Here is a 27,601-nt window from a genome sequence, read left to right on the forward strand (position 1 = left end):
TTGACCAACTACGGGGATCAAACCCCGGTCAACCCTATCCCAAAGCCCTGATCACATCACAGATAAAGCACTTTGTATTGCTTTTCCATGGGTGTGGTTCTTACCATTGTTGATGTTTACATCAAGTAACCGTCGAATATTCCCCCCTGGGGACATGCTATAGTTCTGGTCATACTCTTTGTTTTTGGTATACAGGACAGAAAGAACCTCTGATAGTTGTGACTAAAGCCTATCGCTTCGAGATTTTCTCTCTGCCACACAGAACATTTTAGTGGCTTGAGACTTTTTGAAACAGATATCCTTCACAGCCCTTGGTTGAAAGCAGAAGTGTTTGGTGCTTTGGTAAAAGCCAGGTGGTCCGTACCATCACCTTCCACCCTTTCTCAATACAAGCAAAGTGCTATTTTTTCAGCCGACCCCTCCGCAGCTGTTAGCATAACAGAATTTAGAAAATATATACCGAAATTGTCATGTGTTAGCACATTTATACTGTAATATTGAACAATGCTCTTATAAGCATGAGTAAGTCACGTAATTTCATATCTTAGTTTGTTAACATAAATCTATGGAAAACACATGGCGAAAGATGAAATCGGCAAGTAGCCAAAAATGAAAACTAGGACAAGTAGAATGTCTGTCGCCTAAAACCGCTCGGTTTCTTGTGAAACAACTATATGACCTGTTTTGATCTATGGGGCATGATATGCCAAAGAGGCTCCTGTGTGCCCCACATTTTCTTGACCAGCAACTTGGGCCGAGGGCGGTCAGGTTTCACGTTAGATGCAGTTCAGGAGAAAACATTCCTCGCACGTCACTCATTATCACATTACCCAATCTTTCACAAGATCACATTGTTTGCGTTCTAGAAGGTGGAGCTTAGAAAACCTATAAATTTAAAGCATTGACGGGCGAATTGAGACGCGCTCTTGGAGATACTTACAAGAAACACATCTTCACCTTCACAGTTGAAATTCCTGAGAACAGGTGAGTTTTGCATTTATTTACTCATAATAACCATCTTTTTTACATCAAAATGCATAATTAAAAAAAACACGAGCGTCTGTGCACACCATTTTTATGTGAAGGTTTAGGTGGCTTAGGTGGCGCTATCACGGTCTGGATATGTCCAGGTTTCATCCATATGTTGTCAACTGCTGAAAATGTAGATAGACCGTTGTAAAGTCATTATTGCCATTTCGAAGTTATCTTCAAACACAGAGTAACTCCTAATCATTGAACCACTGCATGTTACTTGCCAACATTGATAGAACATTAGGTTTGAATTTAAAAAAGTGTTTGCTATGTTGAATACATATCCCAAATCAAACACAAAAACAATTAAGGGAACTTAGTTCATCAACCTAATTCATCAAACTTTCTATAAAAATTTCTTTCGAAACATACCCTTTATATGTTGACCTGAAACATACTTCAAATACAGACATATAGTACGCGTATATGTGGACAGTTTCGCGTAGCCAGCTAGACATGTACAATGGAGCTTGCTGGAATTATTATGTAAGTAGGGTCTGATGTGCATTTTTCAGTGTTTGCCCTTGACAAACACGAAATTAAATGGCCACAGCCTATTCACACTGTAAGTTTTACATGCCTATTTTGGGTAGCAATCAAGTTCACATGAGCTTTCTCACCCACAGTTTAGGTCTTTATTCAAGTCTTTAAAATGGTGTGGTAATCTATACAAAGGCAATGCACAACGGAGTCAGTGGTGTGCTCACATACTTTTGCGAAGCATTGTAGGAGTTAAACAGAATGCTGGGCGACAAGTGGGTGTATTTATTTAGCTTGGTACCATTTATATGTGATGTCTCACTGAAGCTTAACGTTCAGTTTAAGACAGGCGGGAATTAGTGGTAAATATACGTTGACACACGCATGGAACAGAGCGACATCCAAGACAAAATGTATGTATATCCATACATAATTCTCTAACCGGTCGGTCTTTTAACTGTATTACAAAAGTTAAACCCGGCTTAAATCTTCATGCAGCTCTGTATCTAATACGTAACTCATGGAGCTATTATCTGAAAAGTAATACCAGACTGAAATCTTAATACGCGTCACACTTTCGACAACAATCAGGTCTACAGTGTAAGAATTATTCATAGGACCGCCTGTTTTGCTTCCTCTGTTTAACCTTTCCTTAGCATTGCAAATTAACAACCCACAAAGCCGTAATCTTAGGATACATGTTACGTAACGGGTTACAGCGTAACGTCTACGTAACTACCAGTGTGTTATATATAACTACATCAATGGTTCCTGATCAGAAAAATTGTGGTAGGATAGGGAAGCGTCGTTATAACTATAAAGCTCTAAAGTCATGGAAAACCGTTAAATTTAGATAACTGGTTTAGGAAAACAATGCTAATCGATAAATCATTCTAATATTAAGACTTAACGATACTAAACATATAATCCGGCAAAGTAACGTGTGTATGTTCCAAACCTTATCAGTTCGTATACATTCTTAAAAGTACGCCAGCAAAAATAATAAAGTTGTACAAAGTCAAGATTCAAATCCCTAAAATAAAAGACTACAGGATGGAGAGTAATACAGTGACGGCAGTGTGATAGCTGACAAACGGTCACAGTTCAACAGGTGAAATCAACCGATCTTTTATCGATTTACCTCAGTCAGGGTTTAGTTCTAGCTGTTCATGTAAATGCATAAATACTAGAAATTTAGACTCCGCTAACACCATGACATAAGCAGAATTAGGTAAAATGTATGCAGTGATGTTAATTGCAGTTTAATTATTAGATGTCACAGTTCTAGATTTACCCAAAACGCTGTGTTCACATCACATCACAAAGATGCTTAGCCTCAGGAACTCTTAAGTCCATCATGCAGAATCCTAGCTTATGCAAGTGTACAGTACAAAAGACAGCATGAAGTATAAAACTGGCTTATATTAGAACAGAAACATATCAAGATTTTCAAACCTTACCGCGCATTTTTCTTTATTGGGCAAAGGGAATCACGTGAGGCGTGCCGTTTAACTGATTGGGTGGTTAATAGCTGACAAAGATTTGCCATGTCAGCTAATATGACCACATGGCATTCCGCTTAAAGTTATACCATTCGTTAGTTAATGGTTAGTGTTGATTATTGCAATTGCAAAACATTGTACATATACACACACATATGTATGTGTATATATATATCGGTAACATGCCAGTGGTCGGTGGTTTACTCCCGGGCACTCTGCGGTGAAAAATTGTTGAAAATTGCTGTATTTTTTCCTGTCCTTTACAGATCGTCAACATGAGCATCAACCCAGGACAGATCAAGGCCCTGAAGGAATGCATGGTCATTATCCGCGAGGATATCAGGGGCAATGGGGCAGCCTTCTTTGAAAAGTAAGCCGTATGTACACATGGTTAGCAGAAGACGTTTATATATGTACTTAGAGGGAGGCTTTATTATTTATACAAACCTCAGACTATAACAAACCCCATGGACATTTTGAATACATTTTCAGTGTATATCTCTTTGTTGAAATCATTCTCTCTGTACTTTCTCGCATGAATGCATTGTATCAACCCACACAGTAGTGGTGACTCAATGTGGACACGCGGTGCCTGTGACTGAAAGCATGAATGGTACTTCTGAAGGAAATGAACTTCTGTATTTAATGAATGAGTTTTTATGTCATAAACTTGGCATATGGAGTTTTATGAGACTCGACTCTATAATCTGGGTTTTCTGCGACTGTGTAATCTTAACTGTGGATTAGAGGTGAATTGGAAACGTGCTGAGTTATATATGGTCAGAGAGAAGGTAGATGTGGCAATATTTGCACTCGTTTCTATAAGCCTGCATTGACCCTGTATGAGTATTCTATCTATCACAATGAGACTCAGGGCCCAGTTGTTCAAAAGCATACTAGTCCAGTATTAACATGTCCATTAGTGTTATATTAAACCAAGACTGGTATTAGGATTTATGTATGTCTACTTTTAATACACCATTGAACAACCCAAAGTACCTATCTACCAAAACCACTGAGGAAATGCATGGCGTTAAGCCATGATCATTTATTCAAAACATGGAGGATATTGTAATAGTTAGTATTTACTCACTGGTCATTTGCGATATACTAAGTTCATATTTCCCGCCTTTGAATCTTCTGTTGCGCATGTGCAGTTATGTGGCATTCTTTATATGACATTATAGCTAATACGTAAAGGGAAAGGTTAGTTGTGTCAATTAATCGTCTTCAACTAAAGCATTTGTCGTGGTGTTCGCTAGCAAATTATCACTCTGTACAGCATGCCTAACTAATATGTAATTATTGAAACTTGTCATCAGTAAACAAATATTTTCTCATTTCAAAAGTGAAGTAAAAATAGAATTTAGTTCGACGGCCACTCAGTTGAATACATAAATAGCTGAGATTGCTGATTTCAAGTTCATGGCTACTCTGGCAACGTGTCGAGTGGCAGTAGAGATATATGGAAAAGAAATCCCCGGTCGCTCAACCATTGAATGCTACTGGTACACTAACTGGAATATCTATCAACTACAGCTTGTATGGATCTAACCTTGAGATTGTGATAAGGATAAATACACCAGCAGAAAGAGCTTGCTATAGGTAAATAGATAAAGCCACAGGACCTACTTTTCCCGATGAACTAACCACATTTTGGCTAGAAGTGCACACCCCTCGAGGTATTCACACCAAGTAGCCTGTAGTCTTTCAGTATTTAACTTGAGCAAGTAAATAAGTGATCATTGCCTAGGGTAAAGTTTAAATAACTAAATCGATGTGTCAAACTAGTCCCACGTGTTTTACAAACAGCTGCCTCATAACATACGACACAAAGTCAATGATAGGCTGATAGGATTATGAAAAATCAAATATGACACAATAACTGTAATGATGGTATCCTGGATATCTTGTGATGTAAAGCGTACCACAGACAAACCAGGACCATGTTTGTGTATTACCGCACTGCGTGACTTGAGGTGACTTCATGGTAAACATGTAACATATGGAAGGGCATTAAGTACACCGGAAGTAATCAGCTATTAAGCTGAATTGGGGTTGAAAGCCACAAACCAATGCTTTGTTTTAGAGTACTTTAAATAACCCAAAAATTCGACCACAAAACAGCATGTTTGGAGGCAAATAAATCTTATGAGATATTACATCTGGTGCTAAAATTTGCATTTTCCCAGTGGAAACACCTTTCACATTTCTAAAATCAATAGACCTCCCATTATCTAGGAGTAACATGGCCAATATACGAAATTTTACGTCATTTAGGGTAAATGACACAAGGTTTCGTCCATGTTTAAGTTGCACTGATATTAGAAAAGCGATTGAAATATAGCTTCAGCAACAATAGTTATATTTTATGACATTTACCTGCCTTTAAATATCCCTTATTTTTATCTAAATTTTAGGTCATAGAGAATATATATATCTTCTTGTTCAACAGCGCACATCAAGACCCAATTGTTAGGCTATAACAAGATAGAGAGATAACCCAACAAAAGTCTAAGTGCCCTAATGTTAATGGCAAACGACTGGTACTGGTAATTGACTTCGTGGCGCCCCGTTAACGTCTTGAGTATTTCTCACCCTGAAGCATGACCCGCGCTGACCTCCGACGGGACAGCCTGGTGCATCTGGACTAAGTTATTCGGATTATGTATAAAATGGCCGCTAAAAGGTTATTACGCGGCCAGAGGAAATATTTGCTTCTTCTGTCAAACGGCAGGAAATCACATTTTTGCCACGTGTTTTCGCCTTTACATGCACATTTCTCTTTTGACGTTCTGTGCAGTGGTAGTTATATATTACCAAACTCAAATGAATTACCTACGAATTGTGTGCTTGGATTGTGGAACACAGCGCAGAAGGCGGTTCCACCTTTTGAACCACCATTGCGAATATTGTGTTTTATCACAAAATGTTTTGGCTGGCCTGCAGCTCCAACCGAAGTTTCATATGAAATTCGCAAAATTAATTGATAATTGCAGAACAATCGGCATCCTGTACTAACTAGTTGATTAGTGAGGTCACGTGCTCACACCCACCTCTCAATACTTATAAGAAACGACAACAAACGATATAACCTTAGTTATTTCGAAAGGTGGGTGAAATCAGCTCTCTCGTGTGCTAAAACTCTAAAAATCAAATTCTAATCAAGAATTCTCACAAGGCCAAGATATGCGCCATGTTAGAGAAACGGGAAACACGATGTTGCGTCACTCGTATCCCATGTACATATGGCTACAAGGCAAAACATGGTTCGGGTGACATCACCGGAAACACTTCTCTGGTTATAGAAATAATTCGCGCTTAACTTATTAAAATTGATAACATGGTGGTGCTTTCGATGTTTTCAGTGTACGCGATTATAATAACTTAGAATAGTGATATGTTGGTTATGCGACGTCACAAAAACCTTTATGTGGGATACTTTAACGGTACATGTATACATTAGGTCTATTGTTGCCTTTACCTTTAACTCGAGGATTTATGTTAGTATTGTGTGGAGGGTTGTTTGTATGCCTCTGTGAGCGGTTTCTTCCGACTGCAGATCTAATTGCCTTCATAGAAGCGAAATATTCTTATGTGCGATCTAAAACAGTAGTCATACCTTATACTGCGAGATCTGCACGCTAGAAATATTTGCACATCTCGGCTCTGCCGGATTTATGATTTCTTTGATAAGACACTTGCAAGAGAGAAACTGTCAGATCTTGATGTTAACATGATGTAAGTAATCGAGTCAGAAGGACTCCACGAAATACATCTTGACCACGAATGATCACCCATGGGTAGGTGGGGAAAACAGAAGAATATTTACAAGATAGATTTGCATCTGATAGGTCCCTTCTTAAAAAGGCGCTCATCATTGACTGGCAGGTGACATGTTTTAGGTGCACGCAGGGTTCATGACTGCCTAACGGTTAACGCGGCAGGCGTCCCCTCAGACTGGCTAAACACATTACAGTAAATGTGGAAATATGTTGTCAGCTTGCTAAGAAACTAACCCGCGCTCCCCCAGGCCTAGCTACGATCTGCCACAGCGATGACCTAATGTTTATCCCACATTTGTAACAGGCTGCAGCCTTTCCTCCGATTCTAACATAAACACATCGCCGTATTTAACGTCAGAACAAGCGAAATGAGATACGTTTAACAGCTTGCGCTCCTTGTGAGTTATTTATTCTAACGAAATGGAAAAAAAGACTAGTCCTGCCTAATCATAGGATTGAGTGCAGTTTGTCGATATATCTGCCTTCAAGGCCTGTGGGATAGATTTGACATACAGCGATGTTCCCCAGATGCCTCACTTAAACATTACGTAAGAATTTTTACATGTTGGACGGTTTGTTTGGGGTTCTACTTCCCCTATGTACCCCGTGACTTAGTGTGCGTACAGGACAGTCCCGCGCAACAAGTACTATGCTATCATCGGTAACATGCAAAACTTGAGGTAATACGTGTCAGCGGTCAGAACGTCTTTCCTGTCTCAGTGCGCTTTAAAAGTCCAATAAAAGTCTGTAGGTACATGCAGATGTTATTATACTCAAATCCACGCATCTAGCGTCCAGCCTGTCTAATCAGTACGTTAATATCGACAAATTGTTGGACAAATCCTCATTCTGTCAGGAAGTCGTCTCACTTATATCCCGCATTTCAAAACAAAACGATTTTATAACTTATCCCCAAACACTTCACACAGCAATGGTAGAAGCTCTGTCATTCTACGCTGCATGTGGTTTGTCAGTAGCTTGGCATTGCAAGACACCTTGCATGACGTCTCATTGTAGACGAGACAAAATCAACAATTCTGTTTGCACCGCCATGGACAATTGAAATGCGAATTCTTAATTCAAATACTGTAAGAAATACCTTTGTCATGTCATGCAAACCCAGCGTTATTATTGTATTCTAATGTCATTGCAGGATGTTTGCCACATACCCAGCGTGGCAGGAGAAGTTCCCTGCCTGGAAAGGGAATTCCCTTGAGCAAGTGAAGAGCTCTGTTCGTATCAGGGCTCACGGTACTTCCGTCTTCAGCGAGCTGGGCAAGTTCGTGGACAGCATGGACGACATGGATGTCTTGAAGGACCTGTTGAAGAGATCTGGCATGTTCCACACTGGAAAGGGCATTGGAATCGAATATTTCCAGGTAAATATGCAAATGGTCGTGTAAGACTCGGTTTTCGATTTGGATGTACTTCTATGACATAATGAATGTGGAACCATCGCTGGAGCAGGATCTAAGTTTGTAGTCGGTAACGATCGGCCTTTGAATGAGAACGTCAGAGGTTCGAATCCATTTCAGTTGTTTCCTCCGGGCAATCCGGCGTTAAACACTAATCCAATAGATAAATAAATTCCAGCATAACTATATGGTATCTTGCTGCAGATGGCTTATATTTAGCTTTCTTTACAACTTGTGCTTGACATACTATGTGTATCGTCACAGTGATTATATAAACACTTGGAACCAAAAAAAAAACATATCGACAGACTAAATCATAATATTTGCATGAAATGTTGAAGGAACATTATGTAAGGAATATTGGTCTGACAGTTATTTAATAGGCTATAGGCTAAATAAAATTTATTTTTTTACAGAATTTCGTAATATCAATAAACTATGTGTTTTGTCTTCATGGAATACTTTTAACACAGAAAACTATTGCTTTTCATATTCTGGTGGAAGCCATAACTTTGAACATTACTCTTTTTCAGTTATACAGCTTGTAATATGAAGCTTTGTCTTGTGTAATGTGATGTTACCAAATGATGCCCCTCTTTTTTGTTAAATGAATAACACTCTTTTGAGCGTTCAAAATGTCGGTCGATCTGAAAGTTAGAAAGTTCCAATTAATCCTCTAATGTAATACAACTTAGTGTTTTATCTCGACCGCACAGTGTTCTGTACAATTTAGACTGAAGATGTAGCGTAATGAAAGACTATTTTGTGGTAATACCATGGTTTACTTGTTGTTAATGTCATGATGGCGCTCAAAAGAGACGAGATTGTCGGTCAGCGCATCTATATATAATTGTTTCTTCGGTCTAAAAATATATGTAGCTTTCGTCCATATATACCTTGTATTAAGTACCGAGTTGCCATTCCCCATATCAGTGCAAAAAGTGACAAATTTCCTGGTATACGAGCTACCCCGGGGTAGTTTTCCTCTGCTAACACGTACTTTTTTATGAGCTTAAAAGGAATCAATTGGTAGAATATTAAAACTGATTCCTTGTTATCAATTTCAGAAAGTTGGTGATTTGCTTGTGTCGTTCTTGAAGGAGAGGCTCGGAGGAAAGTTTACAGGGGATATGGAAGGTGCCTGGAGAGCCGTCTGGCCAATCATTGTCGAAGGCCTGAAGGCTGGGATGTAATTTCCGGTTCATGACCTCAAATGTTTCTCCGCCACAATACAACCTGCCATGGATGGACCCTGAAGTAAATATCGTGAACATCGGGCGCGTTACGCCGTAGATGATTCCACTTGGAATAAACGCATTGAGACGTATTGGGTCAGAGTCCAAGACTCTTAGTAGATTTTTGCTACAAGTAGGAATTCTCTAAAAAGAAAGACGCGCCATCTTCCCTGTGCCCAGAACTATTTGTTGCCCAATTTTGCAGTTTGTCAAGGGAGGTCGCATCGAAAGAAATCATTTGACAACATGAGAAGGAAATGCCTACAAAGTGTCAAACACATCGTTCACATTCTAATGTTTTACCTAAACCAGACACACATTAAGCTGTTAACAAAAATAAAAAAATAATTCAGGTGCATTCAGTCTAGCTAAATGAATTGTTTAAGGAATGGGCCTAACCGTTTGTAAGATGTAAATAACAAGATGACATACAAAATATTAGTTTAAAGCGGAGTATCTGCATGCAGCGGTCTGAGTATTGGTCACAATTAGTCCTGAAACAAGACCGAAATCAGTGTATAAGATTTACCTACAGATGAGCCGGCTTGTAGATAGGTGTGCTTTGAGAAGACCTTTTGAAATGCTTAATGCCCTAATATATATATATACGCGTACATATAATTTCACGCTACAATAATATAAATTTTACGCACACGTTTATAAACCAACTTTGTTGTATTTTAATACTTTAATACTAACAACCTGGATAAGTAGCAGTGACAATAAAGGTACTAGACAAAACCTCCAAGAAAACGTGTTCCAGTGTTGTATGCTTTCTTGGTTATCACAAATTCCAATTCAATGGCAGGAGAATAAGTTAAAGCGGGAACTGCAACATCATTCGAAGATAACTCGCACAATACTTCAGGATACAGCCCAATAACTTACGCTTAATATAATTGATTACCATGGTGTTACATTCATGTGGTGACTTATCAGTGTATTACCATAGCCATTGCTATGGTTCCAAAACGCGTTTGGGTAACTCATCGCATTGGCATATACGTCGTTATACCCCGTGAAGGTCTCATTTTCCCAACCCTTTGCCTTTTTCGCAGAAGGTTCTTGACTCCCCAAATTATAAGTAGTATGCCTATCTACGGGTTAACATCTCGGCAATGTTTTCCGTTGTGGATGGGTCAAGATTAGTGTATTGGGCATACAATTTCAATGAGGCCACAGGATACTGTTATATGACACATTGATTCAGCTTTAGAATACTTTGTGATATAACAGAGTAAGGATTGAAATAAAAGAGTCACAACTGCCGAAGGGTCGGGCTCTATATCGGTTTTGAAAGGGGCATTTCTAGATTCCCCTTTCTCACTGTTCATTGAGCCTGTTTTCCAGAATGTTCGTCGACGACCACTTATTTTCCACCTACATGTATACAGCGTGCAAACATGTACATCACACGTTGGAAAGTTCGTCACTTACCTAGCACAGGTCGGTGGTTTACTCTGGGAACTCCTATAAAACTGACTGTTATCGTTTAACTGAAAAATTCTTGAGCATGGCGTTAACCAACAATGAATTATTACATATTGATGTATTTTCTAATAGGGCTAACTCCTTAAATAAATATATCATTATAATATATATATATATAATCAATTAAACTTATGTAACATATATTTTAGTGTACACAGACACTTGGTTTATATATGCTTGGTTTATGCTTGGACCATGCTTCCCCAAGCGTTATGTCAGGCTGCCCTTTGAGATAATAGCTGGACCATGTACATGTGGAACGGGTAAGAGACTCGAGACGACCGTCCACTGCTGGATCCATTGAATAGTTTACAATGTGCATGAAAGGTTCCCGTGTATCCTTCTTAACCTAGCGGAAGCGACCAAGGTTGACGTGATAGGCAGGGGAAGGACAGCCTTGAACCTAATGTCTGCACCATATCCTTAGTTTTTCTCCAGACTACCTTCCGTTTAACTAGGCCCTATATAGCACACCTGACAGCTCCTCCATCCCTCGAGCGGTCACGAAGTTTCATCAGGCTGCATTGCAAGTAGTAATAAAATCAACGCAGGACATCTATTCCAACATGCGACCTAAAACTGTGTTATGTGTACGTGACTAAATGCGCTTTATAACAAAGTACAGGCTTAATTATGCACTTTAAACCTTGGATGCGCATAAAATTAAAAACATCCTAATATGAGCAGAAAAACCAATACATTCCCGTACATTCCTGTATAGTGTGTACACGTGTAGCTATATACATGTGACATCCTATATCAGTGCATGTTTCTATTGCGGATTTAAGTCAGGAGGATGTTCAGGTACTTGGCGAAGGTCGGTGGTATACTTCGGGCGCTCCGGTTTCCTACACCTAAAAACCTGGTTGCCAGTATACAAGTGAAAAATTCTTGAATCTATGCGTCGAATAAGACATTCTGATAACAGCCGCCAACCAAAATGGACGTTCAAGGTTAAAAATCGCAAGGTCAATTCCCTAAACCATGTATAATACAATCAAAGAATTAAGAAAGTATATGAAGTACGAAAACAGGGCGGAACCATGCAAAAAGAAGCAGTCAGCAGTTTTCAATGAAGTTGGAAGGAAGCACAGGGTTAAACATCAAATATCAATGACCGAGTCATTATACTGATATGGGCCAACCATTCGTTGCACTATCCCCTTCATGCTGAACGCCGAGCGAGAAAGTTACAATTTCCACTTTTAAGGACTTAGGTGTGACTCGACCAAGGTTTGAACCTCGACCTACCGCCCCCCGAAGTGGACCTGCTACCAACTGTGCCATTGGGGCCAATGTGAAGAAAATATGTGATTATGGAGAAATTTGATAGATTTGATTCTCCTGAGAGATGTCATTATCATCGGTTGGAATTCGCGTTTATACTACATATTATCATGTATAACTTGGTGTAGGATTTAACTCCTTTGCCACAGAAACTGATTTTACCACATTTTATACTCTCAGTAAAGCGCATGTATTAAAAATATAAGATGGTACGCGTGTACAAAAGTATTCAAGCGGTTCTTTCAGAAGGAAAACAGAACAATCGTACTCAGCCTTGCCAATAACATTCATAACTCATCAGACCAGTAATGCATGTCTTGATTATAATTAATATTAATTTATACTGCTCAAAATCACTCCAGTTTACTGTATTCAAAGACATATGCATCTTTATATTTGGCATGAACGGTGACCGCATTGGCGCATCATACGCCTTTTTCTGTTCAACATAGCATGGGCGTTAAATGTTATGAGGCAAGTATACAAAAACACTAAAAATGCTACAGACGTGATTTTTTTTTCTCTCTTCCACTTGGTTAGTATTGTTTGTGTGCTTCGTCTATTGTTAAGAAATGCCAGACACCGAAGAATACATTGTCTGTCCCTGGTTAAGCTCGCAACATGTGTGCTGCAAATGTTGAGGTTACATGTGAGGATGTATATGTACTTAAATTTTTGTACAGTCTTTTCTTTATGTAGTTAAAGCTGTATAAAGTTGTTAAGAGCTCTGACATACACTGAACGACTTCCATATCGCACTTGGTCACAATTAGTTTAATATCCCATTGTAATTTACAAGCTGCTGTGATGCATTTATTACTGGGAGTTATTACTGAGAAGATGTTCCAGCAACCTGTTATTTTCTCCCTGGCTTTGCCCGTTTTCCTCCCACCATAATGCTGGTCACCGTCGTATCAGTGAAATATTCTTGAGGACGGCGTAAAACACCAAATAAATATAAATATCAAATAAATAAATTGAAAATTCATATGAAAATTAAACCCTGATTAATATGATAACTATAAAAAATAAACATTTAGCCACTTAATCTGCTTATTATTGGATTCATGTTTAACGTTGTACTCATATACTTTCACATAGTACATGTGCATTTCAAATACATGAAGACGCGGCATCAGTTACATGCACTCTGTATATATGCATGCAGTGTCAATTTGTATGGCAGTAGCGCAATTCAACTCATCTATTAAAACCTCAACCAGTGAACACAGAAAGCTAAAATTTTCAATTAAAAAATTTCTGTAACTTGTTGAATTGTACTGCACAGTACATTTAACATGCACTAGCTAAAACACTTTACATGCATTGACTTAGATACTACGTGCATTTTGTACCACAACAGCGGTTGTCGACCCAATTCTACATGTCAGTGCTAATTATATTGACAGGAGACAATTTATGCATGTTTTTTTTATCTAGAACAACGGCTTCGCCTCCATTTGAACTCCTGTAAAATACTCAGGCTGTTGTATAAGTCGTGTGTTTTAGATTGCTCTGTTAACACTATTCAAGTAAAGGTTGTATCCTAACGGTAACAGTAGCTTTGAAAATGTTCCATGCTTCACTCGTGTTATATGTAACAATTGCATGTGTCCCACAGGAGCCGGTTTCGTGAAGCGCACATACCACGCCAAGGTATGTTTTAGAGCTATGAAGTGCACTTAGCTAAGGGCTATTTAACACAAAGTACGCTTCATGAAACCAACCCCAGCCCTTTAAGTGTTAAATGCAGCACTTATAAGACTTATAACATCAACGTGTGGCCCATGCCATGCAATGTAAATTGTAATGAATGTTACATATGGCTTACATCTAAAGTGGTAACGGGTGGCCCACGCCATGCAATATAAATTGTAGTGAACGTCACACATGACATACATCTATAGCGCTAACGGGTGGCCCACGCCATGCAATGTAAATTGTAGTGAATGTGACAAATGGCATACATCTATAGCGGTAACAGGTGGCCCACGTCATGCAATGTAAATTGTAGTGAATGTAACACATGGCATACATCTACATCGGTAACGTGTGCCCACGTCATGCAATGTAAATTGTAGTGAATGTGACACATGTCATACATCTATAGCGGTAACGGGTGGCACACGCCATGCAATGTAAATTGTAGTGAATGTGACACATGGCATACATCTATAGTGGTAACGTGCGCCCACGCCATGCAATGTAAATTGTAGTGAATGTGACACATGGTATATGTCTATATCGGTAACGTCAAGAGCAGATTACGTAGTGTAAATTGTAGTGAATGTGACACATGGCATACATCTATAGTGGTAACGTGCGCCCACGCCATGCAATGTAAATTGTAGTGAATGTGACACATGGTATATATCTATATCGGTAACATGAAGAGCAGATTACGTAGTGTAAATTGTAGTGAATGTGACACATGGCATACATCTATAGCGGTAATGGGTGGCCCACGCCATGCAATGTAAATTGTAGTGAATGTGACACATGGCATACATCTATAGCGGTAACGGGTGGCCCACGCCATGCAATGTAAATTGTAGTGAATGTGACACATGGCATACATCGATAGGGGTAACGGGTGGCCCACGTCATGCAATGTAAATTGTAGTGAATGTGACACATGGCATACATCTATAGCGGTAACGTGTAGAGCAGATTACGTAGTGTAAGTTGTAGTGAATGTGACACATGGCATACATCTATAGTGGTAACGTGTAGAGCAGATTACGTAGTGTAAGTTGTAGTGAATATGACACATGGCATACATCTATAGCGGTAATGTGTAGAGCAGATTACGTAGTGTAAGTTGTAGTGAATGTGACATATGGAAGCTTGTAATGTCAATTGTACAGAATATATCACACGAATATGCTGAATATAGCACTAACAATGAACTGCATCACACTATAAGTAGGGTAAGTTATACCAGTTGGATATTATACACATGCTGTGTGTTCAGTAAAAGAGTTACATCTTGTTGCACTGCTCTGGTGTGCGTCATTTTGTTAACCAAAACTGAATAACCTGCTATTCAGTCTTCTCGTGGTTTAGTTTCAAAAGCTTTTTTACCACGTGTAATGTATTTGCAACTGCAGAGCAGTGACGCCCTATCCTATATCACGCAATGGAGATCACCCTGGCTACAGCAAGAATATTTCATTTATTTACCTCCACTCATAAAACTAACGGACATAAGACAAGTGAACAGTTAAGCAAGAATTGGTGGCAGGCAAGTGCTCCTTAAAGAACGTTACAGTGAACAAACGGTGCACACGTCGGACTTAAAATACAAACATCTTAATCACTTGATAGTGATAGGATGTCTTATAAAAGAGAAAGCCTTAACCTGTAGGCAGGTTTGCCATGCAGACGGCAATCTGAGCACTTTCCGCGAATAAGTTATACGTCGTTGAATCATCACAAAATAAACAAGCGTAAAAGTTACATGTAAAAGATGTATGTAATACATAAATTTGTCAGAACATTTACACCAATCACTGCCTTGTCCGGAGAAATGCATGTAGCAGCTGTATATAACATACAATGATGCTATACCATTTGAGAACAATACCTGCGTGACGTATCTGGCACTCCACAGTAGCAGAGCACGTGTTTTACACCACACATGCTGTGAATCGCACATGTTGTAGAGTAAACATGTTGAACAACGCAAATGTATCTGCATGCGTCCTAAGTTATTATGACCGAGGCTGTGTGGAAACCATTTTAAGGTCTGCAAAACAATGTAACATCAATAATGTGACATATCTCAGATTTTCTCATTTGAATCAGCACACTGTCCTGATATGTTACATATAGGCCTATACATTAAAATATGTACTTCACTTGATTTATCCTGCTATTTATGAATTATTTGATTGGTGTTTTACGTCGTACTCATGAATATTTCACTTATACGACGGCGGCCAGCATTTTGGTGGGAGGAACCGGGCAGAGCCACGGGGAATCCCACGACCATCCACAGGTTGTGGCAGACCTTCTCACGTACAGCTGGAGAGGAGGCCAGCATGAGCGACCGCACGGGTGGGAATCTCCTGGGTGCTTGCGCCGCGCTGGCGTGCTCATACCCTCGGCCACGGAGGCTCCCGATATATGTTTTTCCTTTATTTATTTGATGGTATTTTAGACCTCACACACGTAACTCTGACGATAATGTTTTGAGTGGAGCTAACAGGCGTACGATTCAGTTTTCCGGACTTTTTCAAAAGGCTTCAGTCATCGATTATATTGAAAACTTGGTACAAGGCTTTACCAAGACAAATTATGGGTTAAGTTAGAGTTTCGGACCGTTTCACCCATTTCGGCAGTCATGGCCGTTTTGCCCCTGTTTTTAGACGTTTTTCTAAAACGGTTCATCACATTGAATTGAAACTTAGTACGTACTTTGATCCTGGCGTGTTACAGAATTTGGGACCGTTTCGATCATTTTCAACAAAATCATGGCGGTTTTGTTCTTTTACGGACTTTTGGATAGCTATTATTCTGACGTCGCAAACCAGCAGGAGACATGTTTTAAAATAAATACTTTCAGAATTCTTGTGCTGCAAGTGTATAGTACTTTGATGGTTCCTATCTATAATAGATTAGTGAAAAATTGAAGATGGTTCTCGCAAAAATAAAATAACATATTCTATATTTATAGATTAATATGTATATATAAAAAATAATATATAATTTATTTTATATTTATATTTTATATCGCCCTGGTGAACATGGAAATTTTGTAACCCACATCGAACCATTATGCAGCATGTGATTATATCACACTATTTATGTTCTCATTTTAAAGTTATGCTGAAGGTAAACTTGTGAAATCGCAGGCACACTCGAGGTGTAGGTTCAATCCTGGTTGTGTAGATTTTTCCGCTCTCAGTAATGGCGATAATTGCTCGAATTGTCATCGTACATGAGAAAATTCTTCAGTATGATTTAGACTAACAATAAGGTGAACAAATAAATGAAGTGAAGCTGCATAATAATTTGTAAATATCAATGTAGGGTCTGTGTATTTTATTATTATAATGCAGTTCACATGATTCTTTTTCTTTCTTTATTTTTTTTTAACTAACCTGTATCACAACAGTGTTAGGCAAACCCATATCGACTAAACTGTACAGCCCTCGGCACGTCTTTTAATATAATGAACATGACAATGTCTCCCGGCATTATTAAATTCAACCAAAGATGGGTCAATAAAGTGCTCAAACTTGTGTTGCACAAATATGTAACGTCGATATCACGTGCATACCCTTTATCAAGTAATCAATGTAGTATAAAGTATCAGGTAATGTATTAACGTCTGCTCTAAATGAGTTGACATCTGTCGTGAAAGTGGCCACGTCAGACACCTGAGGACATTCAGCCAGTGGGTCAGTGGGTCAGACTTTAGGTGGAGTTTTCTGTGATAAGGTAAATTATCCTGCATACTATAAGAAACTACGTGCTGCAACATCTTACGGACGACTCACGTGTCATTATCAAGGTCAGGTGACTCATAAAGGACTGAAAACAGCATTTACCTGAAGAGTCAGTGAGGCAATATAATAAGCAGTGTATAGTGATACTTAGGTTATCCGACAAAATTCCAAAGAAAAAAGGCGCTGATTACGTGAACAAAAACAGTTCTTTGTCCCGTATATACCTGGAGAATGGTGTCACATATCCATGTATATATGTTGTGTATATCTACAACTCTGAACTCTTTTTAAAAAATTCCTTCGTGTCTTTTATACAGTCGTGTTTTATGCGTCTGTTAATACATTTATAGAACCCATCTGATACATACTGTATATTTTAAGTGTATTCTGTCTGGTGTGTATTTCAAAGCATTCGATGTACGTAAAGCTTAAAGTAATCTATTCAAAAGCATATTGTTGATGTAACTGCACAACGGTAGGTGAAGTTATCAAAGAAACAGTTCACTGACACAGTTTCATGACCATTGTAGGCTATTTATTCCGAATTCAATGCTCAATTTTCAATGATGCTAGATTTCCGTGGGGACCTGTCAAACGCAGCAGGACCTGGAATTCATTTTATTGACGTAAATGTTCCTTCCCCTTATCATGCTCATCACGATGACGTGACATTAAAGGCATTACTGATGTCGTACTGAAACTGATACTTTGTAACGGCGTACACCTTACCCTACAATCCATTCTTGACGTAGCATTGGCTAGCGGTCCTGCTTCACACTAGCGCCACCTCACGGGATTAAAAAATGCCGCCTCCCCATTATATTCCACCCATGATGATGATTACATGCATAGCTCACCATGATATGTTCACTTTACGGAAGTAAAGTATATTCTCTATCCCAATAGTTACTGGTACGATTGATCGTATGTTGATCACTCGATCGTTTGTTCTGACTGTTCAGTTAAAACCAGCCTTGGTGTGACTCCTGATGCTGTTATTCGTGTAATAATTTAACATGTTTACATTTTGAATACAAGAATCATGCATGCCCTGCAGTTCAGTTATGGAACTAGAATTCGGCCCAAACCTGAAACACTGCAAGAAATCGTTCGTCTCTATTCCAACAACGCCTATCCCAAATCGTTCAGGTTTTAAAGATCTTACACAAGAAAAAAAGGTGTGAAAAGATATATGCATTAGCGAATTTCAACCAAACAAAGACAGTCAACAAAAATTATGATAAATCTTTTCTACATCATCACTACTCTGGATTGAATAATAAAAATTGCATGTCAGATGTTGGTAAATTCATTTTGTAAATTCAATGAAGTGCATAGATCGAGCTTGTAACTGGGAGCAGCAGGGTTTAGTCGTCCGGGAGCAACCGTGAGATCCAGTTCAGGGCTTTGACGACTGGGAACAACGAGGTGCAACAGGGTTTTGGGAACCGGAAGCAATTAGGAACAACAGTGCTTTGGCGACTGGAAGCAACTAGGAGCATCAGGGCAGTGGCGACTAGAATCAACTGGGAGCAACAGGTAGCAACTGGAAGCAATTGACAGCATCCCATCGGTGTTGGTGTTAAAAAGTCTGTTTGCGCTGGCTTGCACGGACAACTGTTCACTCAACAGTTGCTTGTAGTTGAACACGTTCTACTTTTTGCGATCGAATCATTCAGTTAATTCCAGATCTACGCGTGTTTTCACACAGTTTGCCCACTATCACACTACAGGTAGGCCTACCACAGAGGCCTACTTGGCGCTCAGCACTGAGAAGTTAGAGCCAGGAAACAGGACTGGTCGGTCCGGTGTCAGAATTATGTGACTGGGTGAGGTGTCATGCCTGGTGTCTTCGGCATGATACTTCATTGGCGACATCACTTAGGTGGCATGGGCTCGCCCTGTCACAAGAAGTTACGGTGTAAAGGACACACAACTAATGACTCGTCGCGGTCCAATGGATGAAAAAATTAAGTGCGATGTAAAACGCAAAGCATACACAACAGGTCACATGACAGTTACTTTGGTACGTCAGAGCTCAGAGATGCCGGCTGTCGTAGTCGACCTCATATTTATTTAATCAAGCTAGCGATGTCAGACATCATCTACCTCGACTTAATGAGCCATATTAACTGTTCAAAGCCCTGAACTTTCATTACTAATTATGCATGATTCATTTTCCAGTCAGATTCTACCTTAGCTATTGACGCTGACAGAATGTTCAAATCAACATGAGATGTGCCTGTAGTGAGAAGTAGATCTACCTGTATATGCGGTGTATTGAGCAAATCTATTTCACACTAGATGTAGTCTAGAAGTGCTAGCGCAAAAAAATAACTCCCTGCACATCGACGTGTAAAGGGTTATCATGGGTACAGTCATTTTGAAGCAAAGTAGGATTGATAGAAATTAGTGGCGAAACAAGAACAGCGTGGCTACATCGATCGGCTGTTCGGCCTCTTTCGCTATCACCGGTAGTTTTTCATTATTGAAGTGATGTCATAGCTCCACTGAGGAAATCATCAGCACACTCTTCAATCACGTGAGTAGAGCACTGGAGATGAAAACAACCCAGATTTAAGCCAGGCGAGATATACCATGAATATGGTCTGAATAATGTCTTAATGTGCCTAACCTTTATATATGATAATTTCATTGTCCTTTAAACTTTAGAAATCCGCAAAAATCAGCATTTCGCCCATTAGCTCCATGTTATTTATCACCTCCTGGTCCTTGCGAGGAACACGGATGCTCAAGAGCTATGAATTGCCTGATAGCATAGTGACTTTCCGCTGCCTGTTGGTTTCAATAAAAGCACATTGATCAATGTTCATAACACTGCTTATTGCTGTTCTATAATGTTGTGTGAAGGAATAAATCGGATCCGAATGTACAGATATTTGCTTCGAAAAAGGAAAATTACAGACTTATAGGGAAAGATCAGTTACTGGCTGGAAATGCCCTGGCGAAAGTACGCGGGCCGCAGTGCGATCGGCTGTAGAAAGAGTAAGTTTCTGAAGACTTTCATACGTACATTAATTGATTACGTATCAACATTGATTAAGTATCAACCTTGTTGACAGGAACATGTGTCGGTCTACGTTTACCGAAACTGAATTTGGTCAGATACCGCTACAAATCCTCATGATGCTCATAGTTTTCTTAAGCTTTGTCAACTTGGACTCATACGCAATTGGACAATCAGACAATAACTGTCACCCTGCCTGTCACTCCTATATTTTTTGTCAAGTGGAACATCTCGATGATGTTTCCCTCCCTATCCTCCCGGCTCTGCCCAGTTTCCTCATACCATGATTCTGACTGCTCTCTATAAATGAAATATTCTTGAGTACGACGTATAAAACCAATCAAATAAATAAATAAATTGACGAATTCCAGGTCTAATCACACATGTACTTCATACTCTGGCACAAATGTATGGTATAAGACCATATTTAGATAAAAATTGAAGGTCCTAACACCAAACATCACAGGTGGCATTGTGGCCGTGCATGTGAGAGGAACATCTAAACCTGACAGCTTTCAAGTATAAATGAAAGAAATTGAATGAAAAACAAACTTTTTATTTATAAACCATCATTCAAACTGTGGTTTAGATTACTTGGTAGTTTTTATAGAGCTTGATAAGATTGGGCGCGCAACAGTTTGGTCGCCCAAACGTTTCCCGGAACTAGATTCCATGGCTGTACATGTATAGCCCTGTATACCTCCAAGTCAGAGTTAATGTAGATACCCAGGAGCAGGGATAATTAACATCGTTATTATTACGTATCCAGATGTGTGTAAGGAAACCGAACGTTTATACCAGTATTTTGTGTAGGAACTTTTTCTTCACCTATTACTAGGTCAACATATATAACCATTAAATGCTGGTATAGTATACTCGTAGAGGAGTATGCTCCTAAATTTGCTTGAAAGCGAACGTCGTGAAGCATCTAGATCATCACGCCATACTGTATGCCATTTAGTTGGCTTATGAGGTTGGTTAGAGGTCTACATAATGTGTTTGCGTATAGACCCTACTGTATAGGCCTATGTACATGTATGCATCCTGACCTTTCCGTAACAGCCGCGTATATGTATGTATATGTATACATATACCTGCGATTTTATTATCTAACATCAAACTTGAAAGATCAAGAATTTACACCTATACAGGCAAAATATAGTTGAATAAAGCACAGTTTAAAATTTCTGCATTTTACATTTAACATGCAGGTTTGTTGATTGAATTATCAGGTAGCAGCAGCAGAATTAAAGTAAGTTAATTCAATGACACGTAAGTGCCCAATATATGACTAAGCTAGATGCACATGCAGCTTGTGCTAATCAGCTATGCAAGGTTAAAGAAAATAAAATGCTCTTTTTGTTTTGCTTTCACATCATCGAAAATGCCTGTTGTATGAGTGTACAGCCTCTTGAAAATTTATGGGTAAAGTATACATGATTTTAAATATTTTTCCGTGTATGTCAGTTGTATATCTCGATCCGTAGGACAAGAAACTCTCGTTCTCTGCCTTTCACTGATATAATTATTACAAAACAGGTACATTTGCACCTGTTTCAGGCCACTATGTACTGATATCTGTGAACATATGAACTAGGGTGTATTGGTCTATATCGGCAAATACCGAAAGCTTCCCGGGACAATCTTCACGAAGGGCAAATTAGATATCTAGTTGGCAAAGTACATCCATCGAGAACCTTGTTATGTTTTCATTCACAATAGTAGTTCAGTGTTCCAGATATAGTATAATTGTCTATAGGATTCCGCGGGCACGACACGTCTACCAGGGGCGGATGAGAGTTCAGGCACGTAAACCAGGCCAGTAACTTCATTGACGGGGCGAAAAATCACACGAACTTGTAGGTTAAGGGCAACTTAAACTTAGTGACGCTCAGATCACTGACGTCGCTATTTCCACGCCCCCTCCCCCTCCCCCAATCAGATGTATCTCGGACCACATACTCTCCTCCTCTGTCTGAACTTGCACAAAATGTTTACATTGTTAATAATAAATTGTTTTTACCGAAAACGGTTTGTAATGCTCCAGTGAAGAGGACTCTGGGAAATTCTGCAAATTTGCCCCTTGTCAATCATTAACGCGTAAGTGATATCCTCAAATTTTATAGGATACAAAAGTTGATGGGAGGAGCTAAGTGGCCCTTCAAAAGATGAGTTTTCGCCTCTTCAACCTCACTTCTCGACACAACATCAAACACTTTTGTTTCTACATTTGAGTTGGATAGCCAGATATTCAGGTAGGGTGGATGCCCATTGTCATACTTCATGTGATGAATCTCTTATTTATTAGATGGCTCACGGTTTTTCACATAATTTTATTCTGTTTGTCTGTTACACATTTATGTATTTAGCACTGGCATTCAGTTATGTGACTATTCATGCATTGCCAGCTCGGAATCCAGCCACCCACGTGGTTTTAAAGTGTGCTCGTTTGATGCGGAGAGAATAGACACTGGTTTTCATGTTTTCACAGTGGATTGAATTATTTCTGTTGTTAATTTATTTTGGATTAAGTTTACTTTAAGGTGAGTTTAATTCTTTCTGCTACTGGCTTGTTTTTGATTAAGTTTGCCGAGGAACCATGGATTATTCAATTTTATACCAGCAAGTTTTGAAGGGAGTAAGGATGACGCGACTCTAATTGAATGAATCTGTTGAGTAATTTGACAACGGGTATAATTTAGATGCTTCCATTGTAAAAACAGTAAATGCTTTGATTATTGAATACTCAGCATAATTCTAATGTAACTTTTCCAGACAGAATGGGTATTAGCGCCGACCAAGCCAAAGCTCTGAAGGACTGCATAGCCGTAGTGGCCCAGAACCCTGATGGAAATGGGAAGGCTCTCTTCATCAAGTAAGCCCTTTTTACCCGATTATTTTGTCATCTATATATTTTGTACCCTGCTGTCAGCGATGTGTGACGATTGCGGAGCATCACTGTGTAACACATTTACAGTGGTATAAATGGCCCGTAGAATGGCTCTGCTAAGACTATCAGTTTCTATCGCTAAGCGTTTCCAGTTGATCCATTGGCTGCTCGGTGAAGGTACGTGCCAGCTACGTACAGCTGTATAACGTCTGCTGAGTGCCTCTCTTAACTCTCACCAGGTGATGTACAGGAATCACGTCACATTTGCGCACACCGGTCGGAACTCCGCTATATATGTTTGTCTTGACTGGACCTTTTTGTTCTGATGACATATACATGCACTTTGCTCAAAAACGCAAGACAAATAAGGGTTTCTTTGTTGTCTTCGCATTCGCATCTCTTTTATCAGGTAAACTATACGCTTCCAGTAAGTTGCGATAAGTGACCTATGTATACTACAGACTGTACTGTCGATCTAAGTATACAATATGGTTTATGGCTTGCTTCTTGTATCGTTTGGCATGAGTAGATAAGTTATCCCACTGTGAGAAAAGAACAAAAGTTTTGTTTAACTGTCCAGAGTCGAACTCTCACCTCTAGTGAATTGTGACATTTTCTCGTCCCCGCGGAAGCTTCCCAGACCTCTGTTATTTACTCGCTCTGGGTATACAGGGGATGTAAACCAGAATACAGCAGTGGAGAAATGCCTGTGAAACCCCTAATCTTAACACGCAGCTATTAATACTTCAGCAACGTGATTTACACGTGTTTTTCCTAGCTATCGCCGTTTATCTATCCATGGACCGGCGACACGCTGTTATGTGAATAATGAACTTTGTCAACAGGAAGAATTTTTTTTTAAATATTAGAACCGCCTTTTCAAGTATTTTAAAGAGAAACAGAGCGCGGAACACAGTTTCTTTACTAAGTTGACACCCTAGTAACACGGTAATGGTTCCAGGCATCGTCGATTCAGGCAAGACCAATTAGCAGGTAAATCACTTTAGAGGTCCTTTCACCGAGTCATGTACTGAGCCTGAGCTGACAAAGAGTTAACTGAATCTCAAGCTTGGACCATGCAGGACGTGTCATGGTAAGAATTTGGCCAAGTCATTGTGGAGGAGTTAACACCTGAACGCTATGCACTTACCAATAAGCCAAGCCAAATAGACGCGAATGGTTACTGGTTTCTCTGTTCGGCGGTGTAAAACAGACAGGTTACACAAACTCGACACATTTTTGCAGAAATCATGATAGTGTGATGGTTTATGACAAGAACTCGGGACACTGTTTGTGTATTCGTAACACTCCACAGGAGCATTCAATCATCGATGAACCTTCCAGACATGAAACATGTTACATGAGCACGTCCGCGACGTGATTACATACGACATGGTGTTTGGATGTGTCGTTTGTTTTATTTTTGTTGATAATAATCATGTATACAGCCCTGTTAATGTGTCGTTCGTTAGCAACAGCCCTGGGTGGTCACTAATAAATTCGCGCTAATCTGTATCACAGGCAGTGGGCGAGTTCCTCTTACACACGTAAACCAAGGTCACTTCGCTGACATTTAAAACGGAACCTGAGAACGCGACACTGGGCATATAGCTTAAGGCAAGATCGTGCACCTTCGTCTGGTACATAAAACGCTATGGCACTCACGGGAGGAGAAAGAGTTTCATCATCGCTTTCGTAAAACCAACTTCCTCTGTAACACTAGCTAAACTGGACTGTCATATATTTCCTTTTAAACAGTAACAAATAATTAATCGGCGTGGGTTTTAGTCATGTTATAAAGCGATCGAAGCACTTCTTCGCACACTTTCAGATCAGTGTATGTGGCTAGTGTTAAAATAATTCCCTACTGATACCTTCCAAGTAGCCCTCCACAACTGGTTTTCGGAGTCATTTTTCATGGTTCATTCAACCATTTGGTTTTTATAGAAAACTTCATATACTTTGTTACTTTGGAATCTCCCATTATGTGTTTGCTCGCTCGCCCATGCATGACCAGCGAGTTAAGTTGTCACGTAAATACGGGAATAGACACAGGAGACTACCCACTATCTGTTAAATCCATATGAACTTAATATTATATACATAATATAATTGAAAATATTTTGGTTAAAAGCCTACAAGTATACACGCAACATTTAGGATGGGAAGTACACTGCAAGTGTATGACCTTACATATTATATTACAATAGGTACATAACTCAGATTTTCAATTCTTAGTCATACGCCATCGTTGCCTGCGTCTTCTTTATGCAACCACTAGGGACGGTTCGGTGACTTTGCTAACCAAGATCTGTGTGAAGTTCTGACGTCATCAATTTTACCGACACGTCTGCTGTGGTTTAATAAAGAAGTTCTACCCTTGTTACAGAATGTTCGAAATGAACCCCGGTTGGGTGGAAAAGTTCCCAGCCTGGAAGGGGAAATCTTTGGACGAGATCAAGGCATCCGACAAGATCACAAACCACGGAGGCAAGGTTATCAACGAGTTGGCCAACTGGATCAACAACATCGACAGTGCCTCCGGTATCCTGAAGTCGCAAGGTACCGCCCACAAGGGCCGATCTATCGGCATCGAATACTTCGAGGTAATCGGGATTTCCCACAAAGAATTTGGTTTTTTGTCTATAGATTGTCCAGTATAGGGCTAAATCTAATATAGTTAAGTGACACGTAAATATGTCGGCCTATATGCACCATATGATTTTTGTCTTGGAAATCAGACGTAATGATCCGTCCGGTACATTCACACTATGTACAGTGACTTTGCTAGACGCACAGGCCACCAGTGTGTTTGCACTGGGCGTACACTAGCGGCTGGTTTAAAAGACAGATATATTGTCATACACAAAAAACGTTACTATTATGCTTTCGATCTTAGATAATTCTGTAAACTCTTTCGACTGTGCGATGTCTACAACTTTATTGTTTTGTATTTAATCCAGAAGTACTTAGTAACGCTTTTGCACAACTGCCTAAAGTATTGTTCGTGTTTCCTTCAGAATGTTTTGCCCGTCATTGATGCTACATTCGCTCAGCAGATGGGTGGAGCCTACACAGCCGCCATGAAGGATGCGTTGAAGGCCGCCTGGACAGGAGTTATCGTTCCTGGCATGAAGGCCGGATATTAAGATGAAGGTGGTAGTACCATTCCGCCATCAGGCGGCACCATAGACAAATTGTGAAGAGTTGCTTTAGATTAACTCTTTGGCTTTCAATGTGCAAGAATTGTGGTTATGAAAAATGCAATGACCAATGGGCAATTACTTTGCTTTTAAACTGTGAGGCGTGACTTGGTGCGATCGTGTTGAAAAATGATGTATTTCAATGCAGACGTGGTTAAGAGTGGAATCCGCCATACCACCCTTCTTGTGCACTAGCTCTGATGTCTTGTCCGTCGATCATCACAGTGCTGTGAGAAACCCCACTACTGGCTCACCAGCCACACACCTAAGACCGGCGCCCTATGTGTCATCACACAACTATACTCTGTAGTGTCACAGAGACGTTTTAATGAACCTTTCTCCATATATGTAGCGTAGGCAACATAAGCATCTTAACCAGAAGCTATGCAATACAAACACTGACACAGAGACAGGGACATTTTCAGTCCAATTTACTAACGAAACATTAGCTGATATCCAATAAGTATTATGTCTGCACCTGCCCGCGTGTCACTGTGGTGGAATGCCTGTATGTAAATAAAGGATTTTATTACATAATGGACCATTCGTTTTTTTTATTCCTGCTAAATGATCTATTATTTGAATTAGTCAGGTGATAAAGGTGGTAGACTGAACAGAATGGACTGTCTTTGTCGGTTCGACTGTGGCAGCCGATTACAGGTTTTCATGTTATAGTACATAGGAAAATACAGAGACAAGACATCATCAAGTTTCCTGACCCAGTACCGTATTGTGGCAGATATACAATAAGAACGCATGCAAGGTTCCTCACATGCATGTACAACCAGCTCACTCCAAGT

At 39.6% G+C, this 27,601-nt stretch overlaps 2 protein-coding genes across 2 annotated transcripts; both read left to right on the top strand.

Annotated features, from left to right (window-relative positions):
- Window positions 1-856: 856 nt before the first annotated feature.
- LOC135471174 (globin-1-like) lies at window positions 857-10,206 on the top strand. Its single transcript, XM_064750269.1, has 4 exons — window positions 857-984; window positions 3,281-3,384; window positions 7,953-8,178; window positions 9,282-10,206. The coding sequence occupies exons 2-4, from the start codon at window positions 3,290-3,292 to the stop codon at window positions 9,405-9,407; spliced, it is 447 nt and encodes a 148-aa protein (XP_064606339.1). The 5' UTR covers window positions 857-984; window positions 3,281-3,289; the 3' UTR covers window positions 9,408-10,206.
- A 12,655-nt stretch (window positions 10,207-22,861) lies between these two features.
- On the top strand, window positions 22,862-27,340 carry LOC135471254 (globin-1). Its single transcript, XM_064750409.1, has 4 exons — window positions 22,862-22,963; window positions 23,484-23,583; window positions 25,988-26,204; window positions 26,619-27,340. Exons 2-4 carry the CDS (start codon window positions 23,489-23,491, stop codon window positions 26,745-26,747), a joined length of 441 nt encoding a protein of 146 aa, XP_064606479.1. The 5' UTR covers window positions 22,862-22,963; window positions 23,484-23,488; the 3' UTR covers window positions 26,748-27,340.
- Window positions 27,341-27,601: the final 261 nt, after the last annotated feature.

The sequence above is a fragment of the Liolophura sinensis genome, chromosome 7 (assembly GCF_032854445.1).
Source record: "Liolophura sinensis isolate JHLJ2023 chromosome 7, CUHK_Ljap_v2, whole genome shotgun sequence".
Classification (NCBI taxonomy): domain Eukaryota; kingdom Metazoa; phylum Mollusca; class Polyplacophora; order Chitonida; family Chitonidae; genus Liolophura; species Liolophura sinensis.

Bases quoted from the DNA above. Each gene is read 5' to 3' on its own strand.
- LOC135471174 (XM_064750269.1), top strand. From the start codon at position 3,290: ATGAGCATCAACCCAGGACAGATCAAGGCCCTGAAGGAATGCATGGTC. The intron at 3,385-7,952 runs GTAAGCCGTATG...ATGTCATTGCAG, and splicing joins GGGGCAGCCTTCTTTGAAAA to GATGTTTGCCACATACCCAG. The intron at 8,179-9,281 runs GTAAATATGCAA...TATCAATTTCAG, and splicing joins TTGGAATCGAATATTTCCAG to AAAGTTGGTGATTTGCTTGT.
- LOC135471254 (XM_064750409.1), top strand. From the start codon at position 23,489: ATGGGTATTAGCGCCGACCAAGCCAAAGCTCTGAAGGACTGCATAGCC. The intron at 23,584-25,987 runs GTAAGCCCTTTT...CCCTTGTTACAG, and splicing joins GGGAAGGCTCTCTTCATCAA to AATGTTCGAAATGAACCCCG. The intron at 26,205-26,618 runs GTAATCGGGATT...TGTTTCCTTCAG, and splicing joins TCGGCATCGAATACTTCGAG to AATGTTTTGCCCGTCATTGA.